Source organism: Protomyctophum bolini (genome assembly GCF_963924005.1).
Source record: "Protomyctophum bolini genome assembly, chromosome: 22".
In the NCBI taxonomy this organism is placed as follows: domain Eukaryota; kingdom Metazoa; phylum Chordata; class Actinopteri; order Myctophiformes; family Myctophidae; genus Protomyctophum; species Protomyctophum bolini.
Genome location: NC_137883.1, coordinates 15,308,149 through 15,322,054, shown reverse-complemented (window position 1 = coordinate 15,322,054; position 13,906 = coordinate 15,308,149). Strand labels below are relative to the sequence as shown.

The 13,906-nt window shown below is 40.7% G+C and overlaps 2 protein-coding genes across 2 annotated transcripts; one reads left to right on the top strand and one right to left on the bottom strand.

Moving 5' to 3' along the window:
- Window positions 1-4,389: 4,389 nt before the first annotated feature.
- Window positions 4,390-9,628, top strand: LOC308309965 (uncharacterized protein). Its single transcript, XM_080755971.1, has 4 exons — window positions 4,390-5,168; window positions 7,409-7,519; window positions 7,681-7,803; window positions 9,430-9,628. Exons 1-4 carry the CDS (start codon window positions 4,991-4,993, stop codon window positions 9,441-9,443), a joined length of 426 nt encoding a protein of 141 aa, XP_080612097.1. The 5' UTR covers window positions 4,390-4,990; the 3' UTR covers window positions 9,444-9,628.
- On the bottom strand, window positions 8,965-12,577 carry LOC308309964 (microsomal glutathione S-transferase 1-like). The gene is made up of 4 exons (XM_080755970.1): window positions 12,448-12,577; window positions 10,968-11,098; window positions 9,653-9,744; window positions 8,965-9,379 (listed from the first exon to the last, which is right to left on the bottom strand). Exons 2-4 carry the CDS (start codon window positions 11,091-11,093, stop codon window positions 9,133-9,135), a joined length of 465 nt encoding a protein of 154 aa, XP_080612096.1. The 5' UTR covers window positions 11,094-11,098; window positions 12,448-12,577; the 3' UTR covers window positions 8,965-9,132.
- Window positions 12,578-13,906: the final 1,329 nt, after the last annotated feature.

Here is a 13,906-nt window from a genome sequence, read left to right as displayed (position 1 = left end):
CATTGCTTCTAAAAATGAAGAAAATACTTGCTGAATTGAAGTAAATTGGGGCCAAGATTAACAGCACAACCATTATATAATCTGGTTATAAACACCATAGCAAATTAAAAAATAAAATAAACACCAAAGCAATTTTCATTTATATCCTACAACAGCGGTTCTTGACTTGTTCAGATGAATTGAGTATGATATATGAAGTGGCAGTGGATCAGGGGTAGAGTGGCAGTGGATCAGACGGATGGCAACCATGAGGTTCCCAGTTCGATCCCGGGTCCCCCCAGTAGTGTTGAAGTTTCCTTGAGCAAGACGCTGAACCCCTAATTGCTCCCGATGTGCACGTTTGGTGCCTTGCATGGTTTCCCCCGCCATCGGTGAATGTGTGTGTGAATGTAATGCACACAGACCCCCTTTCCACCACTTGGTTCTCAATGGGAACCGGTTCAATTATTTTTGGTTCTTAGTCCATGAGCCAGAGCTCCAAAATTGGTGGGAAAAATGATATTTAAAAATGTAAAATTTGTAATACAATAAATCATTGTCTTCGTGTAAGTACTCAATTGGGGAAGTTTCATGGTGATAACAATCTAATATGGTTTTGCCCACTCAATTCATGATTAACGTTCCAATTTTGGAAAAGGGGCCTCTGTCTATATGTAAATCACTTTATAAAATCGCTATATAAATGTACCATTTACCATATACCACTACATTTATTTGTGTGTGTGTGTGTGTGTGTGTGTGTGTGTGTGTGTGTGTGTGTGTGTGTGTGTGTGTGTGTGTGTGTGTGTGTGTGTGTGTGTGTGTGTGTGTGTGTGTGTGTGTGTGTGTGTGTGTGTGTGTGTGTGTGTGTGTGTGTGTGTTTGCCCTAGCCTCGACCTCCTACAGGAGTATGCTGCTGCATAGTGCATGCATAGGCTCAATTTATGTAACTTGAATTGTATGTAGATATAGCACTCTATACTCTATAGTGTATACACATATAGTTTACTTACATAAATATTCCACTGTTATGTTCTTAAGATTACCTACGTATGATTCATGATCCGATGACTATTTTTTATGTTTTGATGTACCAGTATTACCATGTTTTTTGTTCTTGCTTACTGTAAATCGTTCTGGATTACTAAATGCCTAAATTGTAAACTGTATAAATCTATGTCCACCAGTGATTCCGACTCAGCAGCCCTGAGTAAAGACCTGAGCTCTGCTGCCCCCTTGAGGACTGCTGCCTGCATGACTCCCATCTTCACCCTTGAGGATCACAAGTGAGACACACACACACACACACACACACACGCTTTCTCAGGCACCATAAGGTTTAAGACTTTATCAGGAAGACTGTACGTAATGGTACAGGCTGGAGCAACACCTGTCAGCAGGGAGTGTTGGGTGGGAGGAGTAGGACAAAGGCTCTATGTCCCCCCGGTGGGAGCTCCTCACTCAATCAGGGGGGAAAATATGTAAAAAGTATCAACCAAAAGTGGACATTACATTACTTGCTCCTGGCGACGTGCTGTGATGGAACAATCTTTACCCTGATATGAGAAACAGGAAATTATAAAACTAAACACCATGCCAACATTTATAAAATCAGTTACCAAGTGCATAATTGTTATGATTTTTTAAAACATCCCAAGTTTATAGGCGTTTTAGCTCATGGAAGCCATCGTGTAAGAAACTGCATTTTAAATTTTGGCATGGTATGACCATAAGGTTTTCAAAAACCATTGCAATTTAATTTGGCTTGCCCCCTAGTGATCGGTTCGCAATGAAACCATATAGGCATTTAAGCTCCCGGCAGCCATCGTGGTCGCCATCTTGAAAACGATGCCTTTCTAGTGAGATTTTAGTATGTCATTTAGCACACCCAATAGCAACAGAAAGAAGAGAAATCTCTTCTATCAATTATTTGGCGTTTCAACCATATACTGACATAGTGGTTTCTTTGCAAACCGACCACTTGGGGAGAGCCAAGTTTGCGATGGGTTTTGAGTTTATAGGCATTTTAGCCACAGTTTATGACATCTTGAACGATGCCTTTCTGGTTGTTCATTTTTCCTAAAATTCTTAGTAGGCCTATATTATTTACCACACACAATAGTAACAGAATCCATTGAAAAATCCCTTTAATCAATTATTTTGGTTTTCTACCATACCGATACTATATTTGAGTCTGTGCAAACAGACCACTTGGGGGTGTCACCAAAAGCCAAATCTTGGTGATTTCTTACGAGTTCTCCCCCAGCTAATTACAATATTCAATACAAAATAAACCAATTGGTTGATACAATCAGAAATTGATTTGTTCTCTGCTGATGTTACGTCCTCTCTCCTCCTCGTAGATATCACACTCCTTCCTGTGTGTAAAGAGAAGGTTTCCCCTGAACAGCAGATGAGTCCCAGTCCGGCCCAGGTGAAACTAGAACCTCCACAGATGAAAGAGGAACAGCAGGAGATGAGTCCCAGTCCGGCCCAGGTGAAACTAGAACCTCCACAGATTAAAGAGCAACAGCAGGAGATGAGTCCCATTCTGGTCCAGGTGAAACTAGAACCTCCACAGATTAAAGCGGAAAAGCAGGAGATGAGTCCCATTCTGGTCCAGGTGAAACTAGAACCTCCACGGATTAAAGACGAACAGGAGAAGGAGTTACTTCAAAGACCAGAGCAGGCTGCAGGGTCATCGTTGACATTACTATCAGTGAAAAGTGAAGATGATGATGAAAACAGAGAGACAGTGCCTCTAGCCAGTACCTCAACTCAACACATAAAAACACAAGCTGATGTAGAGCACTGTGGAACATCACAACTAACTAGTTATGACCAGTTCCTCTCTTCACACAGTTTTGAATCTGACATTACTGAAGACAGTGATGACTGGAGTACCCATACAGGAGACAAACCCTTTGCTTGTTCCGTTTGTCAAAAAGGCTTTAGCCGATCTCAAGATCTGAAAACACACAAGAGGACTCATACAGGGGACAAGCCCTTTGCTTGTTCAGTTTGTATCAAAAGTTTTAACCAATCTGGACATCTGAAAACACACATGGGGACTCATACAGGGGACAAGCCCTTTGTTTGTTCTGTTTGTAGCAAAAGCTTTAGAGAATGTAAAAATCTGAAAACACACATGAGGATTCATACAGGGGAAAAGCCATTTGCTTGTTTAGTTTGTAGCAAAACCTTTAGCTATTCTCAAAGTCTGAAAACGCACATGAGGAATCATACAGGGGAAAAACCTTTTGCGTGTTCAGTTTGTAGCAAAAGCTTTAAGCAATCTGGACTTCTGAAATCACACATGAGGACTCATACAGGGGAAAAGCCATTTGCTTGTTTAGTTTGTAGGAAAAACTTTAGTTTATCTCATAATCTGAAAACGCACATGAGGAATCATACAGGGGAAAAGCCTTTTGCATGTTCATTTTGTAGCAAAAGCTTTAAGCAATCTGGACTTCTGAAATCACACATGAGGACTCATACAGGGGAAAAGCCATTTGCTTGTTTAGTTTGTAGCAAAAGCTTTAGTTTATTTCAAACTCTGAAAACGCACATGCGTACTCATACCGGGGACACACCCTTTTCTTGCTTTATATGTGGTAAAAGCTTTACTACAAATCAATCATTGAAAACACACATGCGTACTCATACCGGGGACACACCCTTTTCTTGCTTTGTATGTGGTAAAAGCTTTACTACAAATCATACACTGAAAAGACATATGAGGACTCATCCGGGGGAAAAGCCCTTAACTCCCCCTGTTCTCCCCGAGTTTCCCGAGTTCCCCTACTAAACCCCAGCCCTCGGCCACCCCTTCCAGCAGTGTACTGGACACAGCTGCGGACAATGATAACATCACCAGTGGGGTCACTCCATGTGAAACCAGGGAAACACTGCCAGAGTGACCCCCACTCCCAGAGTGGTGTTCTCACTTGCCACCAACCACTGCAGACGTCCCACTTGCCACCAACCACTCACCATCCGTCACGCAAAAAAGTGGACCCTCAGCGATAGAGCCGTCAATGTGGCAGTCCTCTGGAATTCTCTCCCCTTGGAGTTTCGCCAGACGCCTACATTGGACTCCTTCAAGTCTCCACTGAAGAGACATTTGTTGGCTTTTGGCAATTAGTTTGTTTGTTTTGTTTTTCTGTATTTTAAAGCGTCCTTGGGTTTCTTTCAAGTTATTATTATTATTAACCCCCAAACCTATTCTGTCACACCCCTGTATGGCCACTCCATCCCCTCCCCTCCTCCACTGTGCTACTTATCGGTGGCTGAATCATTATCCAATTTGTTAACACAAATAGAGACTGTTTTCAACATCGTCGTCATCGTCGTCAACGTCAAAACGTAAAAAAAAGCTAATTTTCAGTAGCACCGAAGAGTCGACTTTAGGACGGTACCCGCCCGCCCGAACCTCAAATGACGTCACATTGTAGGCTCTACAGAGCCGAAACGACTTTTATTCGGCTCTAAAATAGGAGTATGAATCACGCCTTAGAAACAAATGGATGCCAAATGTTTGCAAATTTGTGTCGCTCCGTAATAGTGTTGATTTCGGTGACTAAAACTATACTATACAGTAAGTTCAGATGCTCAGGTGAAACCCAACAGGTCACCTGCGTCAGCTATAACTTCCTCTATACGGTACACAATACACATCTACAACTATACTTCCCTGTTGTGACTTAAATTGTTCCCTTTCTCTTCTACAAACACAGTAAGTAGTGTTGACATAGAACACAGCAGAGAACACAGTCGATTGCAATAAAAACAGACCAGAGACGAGGATTTTCTACTACAATCACAGTATAGATTGAAGTAAAAACAGACCAGAGAAGAGCTTATTATACTACAATCACAGTATTAGATATCAGTAAAAACAGACAAGAGACAAGTGGACCAGGGTTGAGCAGAGACAGAGAAATAAAGTCTAAATTACAGGACATAATTTGTGGTCGTTATAGTATAGAAACCTATTTGAAGAACAAAAACGATGTCTGAGGAACATCCTGGCGGCGAGAAAGATGCCACCGCAGAGCAGTTCCACCTTGAGGTGGAAAAGATAGTGAGCATCTACGTGTCTCAAGACAATCTGACCATATATGAAAACCCTTGGGTGGTGGAGAACACTTTAAACGGCATGCAGGACCCTGGGACGAGTCAGCTGCCAGGTAGGAATGCACTCACACACACACACACACACACACACACACACACACACACACACACACACACACACACACACATACACACAATACAACAGGATAGAGAAATGCAGGTTTTCAAAACATTGCATATCGGTCCATTATTTATTTGCCATTTGAGAATATTATAACTTAGAATATTTGGACATGGACCCGTAAGGGTCTCATTTTACACCCAAGAGTTAAAGATCTGTATAAGGGTCCATTTGGTTACCAACTCTCCATTTAGCAGCCTGGGGACCACCTGCAACCCCCTCAAGGACTACTGGTGGTCCCCGGACCACTGGTTGAGGACCACTGGTTGAGAACCACTGGGATAGAGTATAACCCACAAGCTAACGTATATACATAATAGCCTACATATTGTTGCTGTAGATCAGAAACCTCATATTTTAATTATTTTTAATTGGCGCCCTACTTGATCCCACTAAAGCAGTGGTAACCAACCTTTTCAAGCCCAAGAGCCCATTTTATTCCCAATTGTAAGCCAAGATCTACCACTAAAACGTGTTAGAAAAAACACTTGTTTTTTGCTATTTCTGACAGGCTCAATGCATGTGCACACATCCACACAAAGACTAAAGCTTAAATTAGAATAAATACTTATAGTAAGTTATATTATCAATGTCAAATAATATTAAGACAAATTAGAAATAATTAGTATTAGAAATATTTTGTTTCTCATTTCAATGAATATTCACATTGGCAGATGTTCAAATGACATAGGCATAACTTGACCATATATATTTGCACAGATATGGTAACATACTCTCAGGGTCAGCCCACCTTTAATGAGACTGCTGTGACTCAGTGACTGCAAGCGTTTTGAAATCTGGTTCATATTTAGTGATTGCCAGTCTGAGGGTGTCATTAAGATGTGAGTCAGTCATACGAGTTCTAAACTTGGATTTTATTATTTTCATTTGTGAAAAGGCCATTTCATACTTCAACAAGTTTTCATATTTCATATTTATCATATTTTTTGCTCTGTGTGCATGTGTACAGAATTCAAACTGTAGCATTGATTATTGTCACGGACAGAAGTCATTCTTTCCCTTTGCATATGCCCTGGAGTGCACTCGCCTATTAGTTTGCATTGCAGACTGGTATATTCAGTATATTTTTCTCATTTTTATATTTTTGTTGTTGCTACGCACAGTGCGCAGCAGTTGAGGAGAACGCAACTATGCATTCCTTTAAGCAACACAACTTCTGCAGCTGCATCCATATGTTTAGAATTTGCATCAATGATCAAATCCCAATAATAAAAAATATTATAACAACGAACAACGAAAACTGAAGGAGCAGCGGCGCTATCTATCTATCTGTGTCTGCAGCCTGTCACGAGCCCCGTAATGAACGCACGTTGTTCCGTATTTTAATGTCGGGTCGGAGAATAAATACAGTATGAATGACGGCGGGATTTATTTGACAACTCTGTCCTGCTTTCTTCACGAGAAGAGAAGAGCGCTCACAGCTGCTAATATGGTAGCAGCCCTGTGGCTGACCTGTCAGTTCTCTTTACGGCTTGTGTAGTGTAGTATGTGAACCTAGGTCTGGGAAGCTCAGAGCTGCAGCCATTGGCTCATGATACGAGCACACGACCAATGGGACAGGTCATTCAGTGTTGCTAAGATACCACCCCTCCCACCACACACGCACACACACCCTTGGACGATGGGGTCTATTCTCAAACTCAGAGCCACAGCGCTCTGCTCAAAATTAATTTGCATGTGACGAGCGGCACTGACATTATTCCAATGGGTCTAACACTTCGCGATCGACTGGAAACGTTCCCGCGATCGACTGGTAGATCGCGAACCCCTGGTTGGTTACCCCTGCACTAAAGTCTCAAAAATAGCAGAAACTATACAAGCTTGAAATGTGGTGCGAAGTAATGAGTTTTGAGCTTGTCGATCTGCAATGGTTGCTATTTTTTTATTTGAATCCTGAAAAGTAACTGTTTTGGACTAGGGCTACTTTTGTCCATTCTGAAAAAAGGGTACAACCACTGAATAATAAAAAAAAGCCTCTTTATTCCAAAACGAGGGATGCATCATTATTGAAATGTTGGCCCATATCCCAACATAAACAGCTTGAATGTTGTATTTAGTATAAATGTTGTATTAGTGCTAAGCCTGCAGCACTTGACCTAGCCTTGATGACCATGCAAAGGTTAATTTATGTCTGAAAACTTGTTTTTTCAGTCCCTGACCATGGGGAACACACTGCTTCCTTCAGAGCTGCAGTGTGTTTAGGACTGATGTGTTTTCTACTGCTGACCGTGATCATAGGACTCACTGTAGTGACTGTACAATGTGAGTGTACGCACGAGCGCACGCACACGCACACACACACACACACACACACACACACACACACACACACACACACACACACATAGTATGTTTTGATGCATTTGCGTTATTATTCATGCTCTATGACAGAAATCATAATTGTTATTCATATTCTATGACAGTCAATATAGATAGAAATCAGCTACGGGCAGAGATGGTCAACTTGAAGAAGGACTGCGAACGTTTAAATGGTACATACAACCTCAGCAAAGAAATGGAGGAGTTACACTTACACCACATGTTTGGTAAGCAAAATGCTATAAAGTCTTTTCCCACTACCTACTGTAGATAATTGGCTGATGTTTTGTGCTAACTCAACTGAATCAGAAGTCTCCAACATGCATATGTATGTCTGTATCACACTGTAGTGTTTAATACTGTTATGATGACTAAAACTAAGACTATAAATATACATTGACAACTAGACTAAATGTTAGGGAGGGACTAGTGGAGAAGAGATCCAGTAGACAAGTCATTTTATGCATGGTTGCGCTCTGGTACGTGTTTTGCGCTCTGAGCTAGAAGATCGGCTATTTTCAGCAAATAACAAAGTGTAAAATCAGCCAAAATAAAAGTTAGTCTACAAAATCAACTTCGTTCAATTTGGTTCTATCGAGTATACTTTCAGAGTTGCACTCCACTTGGATCCTCCTAACAGGAACTAAAGCTATAGTTCCGACTGTCATTAGAGCGACAACCTACCTCAAACCCTAACCTAACCATAACCGCAAGCACTGGAGCAGCGCATGTTCGCCAACCTTAACGCATGTTCGCCAACCTTAATCCGAGGTTGGCGGTCCTATGGTATGTCGGATAAAAGTGTGCACCCCACTACTAACTATATATATACTATTGGAATCCTAACAAGTTTATTTATTTGTATTTATTTTTTTATGTCTTGGACCCCAACCTACACTGTGAAATCCTCAGGGCTAATTTCACAGAGTTAGGGGTCCATTTGTGACCCCGTAGGCAGCACATTGAAAACCAGTGTTATATTGCATGCATGACATAATTTGATCAACACTTCCTTGTTGATAAGGAATGGATAAGGAAATATTTTGTTATTGTTACTTTTGGGTAAATGTATTCATTAATGTATTAAGTATAGCCCCGTAATAAGCGGGATAATATACTCTACTTTAGAATAACCCCCTTCAGGATGATTAAACATCTTGACTTACGTCATCATCCTGTCATGCATTCTCAACAATTACCAGCACAGTGTTTATTATCCCTTGCATAACAGTAACACATGTGCCATGTTGTGTTGTTATGTAAAACTGAAGGTACAGAGAGAGAAAGATCTCTGCTAAACCTTAAAACGTGTGTGTGTGTGTGTGTGTGTGTGTGTTGTCATTTCCCCCCTCAAAAATATATTAAACAATTTCTAGAAAAACATTGAATTTAGTTTTTTAATTCATGCTTTTATTTTATTTTATTTTGAAATAATTATGTAGGAAATTAGGAATGTAGGAAAATGTAGGAAACAAAAACATAAAGAGACCCATAAGTGTTTCCACGACCCACAAAGGGGTCCTGACCCAGTGTTTGGGAAACAGTGATAGTCATCTCTACAGGTAGGTGGCGGTAGTGAGCACCCTGTAGGCCATAGACAAGGTGACCACCATGCCGGTCATCCAGCTCAGGGCTCTGATTGGCTGGGGCAGAGGGCTCACATATGCCACCGTGTGGCAGATCCGGGATGCCACAAAGACCCGGAAGTGGATCAGGGCCGTGGCCAGGTCCGGTCCAGTCAGAGAATACAGCAGACCAATCAGAACGAAGGGAACGATGTTCTCCAAATCATTCTGGTGACATCTGTGGATCAGAGTAATCCACACGTATTTTTATTTATTTATTATACCCAGGGTATGAGCACTGATGATGCGGAGGAGAGAGCACGCCCCCAGCTCCCACCGTGCCCCCAGCGAGAATCGAACCCAGGACCTTAGCTGTGAGGCGACAGCACTACCGACTGCACCACCGTACCCCCAAGTATAGTCCACACATGATCCCGAAATGAATCCCCTCTCACATGTATAGCGGATGTGAGATCCGCTACGTGTCGTGAGCTTGTAGACGGAGTCGTACCTTCGTACTCGCTCCACGTCCGGGTCCACGCGGACCAGCTTCCTGTCCTCTTCCGCGGACACTAACCTGGTGTCCTCCACATTCGCAAACACCTGGAGACCAAGACAAGTCACACGAGAAGAGGTCAAGTTGTAAAATGTAAAAATGAAATGTTCTGTGTTTTTAAACCCGACACTCCCCATGAATAGTTAGTTAAAGTTAAAGATGGAGTGCCACAATTTTTTTATTTTTCCAGTTTTTCATGTGTCTATGAGGTGACAGTACTTCATTAGACACCTTGGAGTCGTTTTTATGTGCAATGGTGAATTAACGTTGTATTTAGGGTTTCTTCCTGGAGGTTGAACCCTTGACAGTCAAACGGGCCAATAAATAAACTGTAAATTAACTGTAATATAGTGACATCACACTATCAGCCCCTCCCCTAACCCCTCCCTCTTTATCATACAACTACAGCTGTGGGTGCGGCTTCAGTTCAGGTGGATCACCACTCATCACCACCCACCAGGCAAACCAGGCATACTTAATGAACTGGTGGGCGTGTCCACATACAAGCATGATTTTAACAAATACTGTACAAATACAACAAATTTCTTCCTCCTTATATTATAATAATACCTGATGATCATGTTTTAGGGTGGAAAATAATTGTGGCACTCCATCTGGTTAATGAAATACATGGCTGTGGATGGCGCAGGCTGAACATGCTCTTGAACAAACACTATTTAACGATTGCGACCATTGTCATATAATCGGTCCAGGAATAGCCTATAAAGGAATACATACTGTATCACAAGATGTTTTCTAATCACTTGCTTTTCGAGGTACATTGTACACAGTACATTTTACTGAGACGTTTTGAGCTTGTCGATCTGCTACTTCTGCTACTTTAGAATTTTAATCCTGAAAGTAATAGTTTTGGACAGATGAGGTTTCCACCCGACAGAGACGATATTAAGGTTGGGTCTAAAATGCATAAGCGAGGGATAAGATACCCCATGCCGGTCACTGTTGATAAATAGTATAGGTAAATGGTAAATGGTAAATGGTGCATTTATATAGCGCCTTTATCCAAGGCGCTTTACATAGATTGTGCATTACATTCACCCATTCACACACCGATGGCAGCGGAAACCATGCAAGGCACCAACTAGCACATCGGGAGCAATTAGGGGTTCAGTGTCTTGCTCAAGGACACTTCGACAGTAACTCTGGGGGAGCCCGGGTTCGAACTGGCAACCTTGCGGTTCCCATCCAGGCACTCTACCCCTGAGCCACCGCCGGTAGTGAGCGGTGGCATTAGTATAAAGCGTGCTACCTTCCTGGTCAGACGGAAGTAGGAAGTAAGCGGTGACATCAGCATCATCTTCACAACGACCACGGTAGCGTGTGTGGAGAACGCCAAAAACACCTCGCTGTCAATCATATGAGTCAGCTCCACCATTTTACCTGCCAGGAAGTAATAGTATCAATAACACAAAATAAAAAACATACTCTGTTTACATGTTAGAACGCCTGTATTAAAGACATTTCATTGCGTTAAACTATATTGGCACCAATGTGAAAGTTCTGAAATTGCTCAAAATGTGTCACTTCTCACTTCACTACTCAAAATATCAGATCTACAAGCCCTTTGGGATGCAAGTTTGCAACGCGTTCTGTACTTGTAGATCTGAGTATGTTGATGCCAACATTTTTGCACTTTTACTCTAAATACAGTTATTTTTACTTGTAAACAGCATTTTTATATATTGCGGTATTGATGCTTTTACTTAAGGATAATGTGTTCTTCCTTTTAATTTTGCTGACTAAAACTGAAAAAAAATCTGAGATTTTAATGGAACATACATGTTATGTTATACTAATCCCCAGGCCTTTGTCAACTACCTTTTTTCACTGACGAAAACAAAATAAAATGATGATGACTGAAACTATGACAAAATATACTGAGAATTTCATCAACAAATAAAAACTAGACTACCGGTAACATGTTAAGGAGGGACTAGTTGAGAAGAGATCCAGTAGAACCAATGAGTCATTTTATGCTTGGTGTCGTGCTCTGAGAATAATACGATCTACAAGCTGAGCTTGTAGATCAGCATTACGACACCATCACGTCCTGCCAAATTATATAAATCAACTGTAGAACTGTAAATCTTCTGATATTTAGTCAACTAATGACTAGACTAAAACTAAAACATTTCAGATGACTAAAATATGACTAAAACTGAATGGAATTTGATTCAAAAGACTTAAAGCTATTATCCAACTTTGGCAAAATGAACACTCGACTCTTTCTTCACCATAAAAGGAGGGAACTTGCTCTAAATGCAAACAGCCTGATTTGATTAAAACAACAATGTGCAGCATAAGCTGTACTGGAAGAAGGTACTCGCATGTTTTACTTTAGTAAAAAATTGCAATACCACAATATAAACATACTCTGTTACAAGTCCTTTATTCAAAACTTGAAATAAAATTCTGTATTAAAAAGTTTAGGCATCAAAATAGATTAAAATATAAAAGTAAAAAAGTAAAAGCACTCACATTTAAAGTAACAGCAAGTTTTACAAGATCACACATCACAGCTATAACATAAGTCTTAGTTTCTTACATTTTGGAAATGATATACATACTTTAGGAAATGCATGCAGTTGCTATCTACCATTGAACATACTGTACATTTGAGTACAGGTCATAGCCATACTTTAGCATATATACTAACTGGTAACATTATCTACTGTACAGTACATATGTATAGCATATCATCTAGTACTATATATCTTATAGTAACCTACTGTATGTCCTCCACGACCTTGTCTTTTTAGTTGACAGCGTCGGTCCTCGTGGGGACGTCTGTCTGTCCAAGGTGTTTCAGCTTGTACTCGTGAGTCGTGCAAGGGGATGTCTCTGTCTGTCTGTCCGAGGTGCAACACGGTCAGACTTGTGGAATGTCTGCCAGATCAGATGTTACACAATCCGTCTGTTGGACAGAGCAAATGTTAACCCCTTGCAGTCACACACTGACACAGTTTCTACACCCATTAAGAGCAGATTCTACAAAATGCCGTCTAAATCAGTAGGCCTATAGTTCTCACACTTTCAATATTAAAGGACATATTATAATATATATTTTCAACCAAGGTTATTAGAAATAACGGTAGTGGGTCGCACACACCAAGACTTCAGTTCAAAATATTTACTGCATTTTTTAACAGGGACAAACATTTCGGCTATCCAGCCTTCATCAGTGTGGAGTAAGAGTAAGGTTTTTATTAGAGAAAGTAGAAGTTGAGTGTTCATTTTTTTTCATTTGTTGCTTTCATTCGTTTTAACGATTTTAGCTATTTTTGACAGGGGGGCGGGGCATTCGAACAAGTGGCTATATGTATTTTTTTACATTCTTTTACGGCAATTTCTTTATTATCATTTACTATAGTCATTAGTCCAGTCCTACCAATTACCCCAGGAAATTACATCTGGCCACAGTAGCCTAGTTGTTTTCTGTGTGTCTGAACGAACAACTGAATACAAGGGGGCTGCCATACTGTGTGGCTCAATATGTCAGTTTGTCACCTCCCCCTTCACATTCAATAGATCCTGTGATCTTTTGTGGCCAGATGTACTTTTCTGAGGTCTAGGACTATAGTAAATAATAATAAAGAAATCGTTGTAAAATTGTGCCACTAGTTCGAAAGGCCCCACTGTCAAAAAGAGCTAAAATCGTTAAAATGAAAGAAAGCAGCAAATTAAAAACAGTAAATAAAAAATAAAAATATTACGCTCATCTTTTACTTTCTCTAATAACCTAAAACATGAACCTTAGTTGAAAAGAAAAAAACTATGTTGTCCGGCAGCCCATTGTTACGATGGGCTGCTGTTACGACTGGTCAGCTGGTCGCTGTTCCGACGACCCGTGGTTCTCTTTTTCGAAATGTGTGCTCAACAGTGCGTTGAATAAAGGTATACTTAGTTAGGCTAATGTCCCCCACTGAGGGGAGACAGTCCAGAAGTTTGTTTTTTCCTCTAATTGAGGGAGGGGTTCCTGCATGAGAGAGACTTTAAAGTAAAAACATACTCACACATTCACTGGAAGTCAAGAGCAGCAGACCACAGACCACGGTCGGTAGCAATTACTTTTTACTCAATTACATTTGCTTACTTTGTTCTTCATAAATTGTACTTGACTAGTTTAAACCCTAAGGCCTTATTTAAACAATGTATATTCAAAGACTTGTACTTTCTTTTTATAGTATA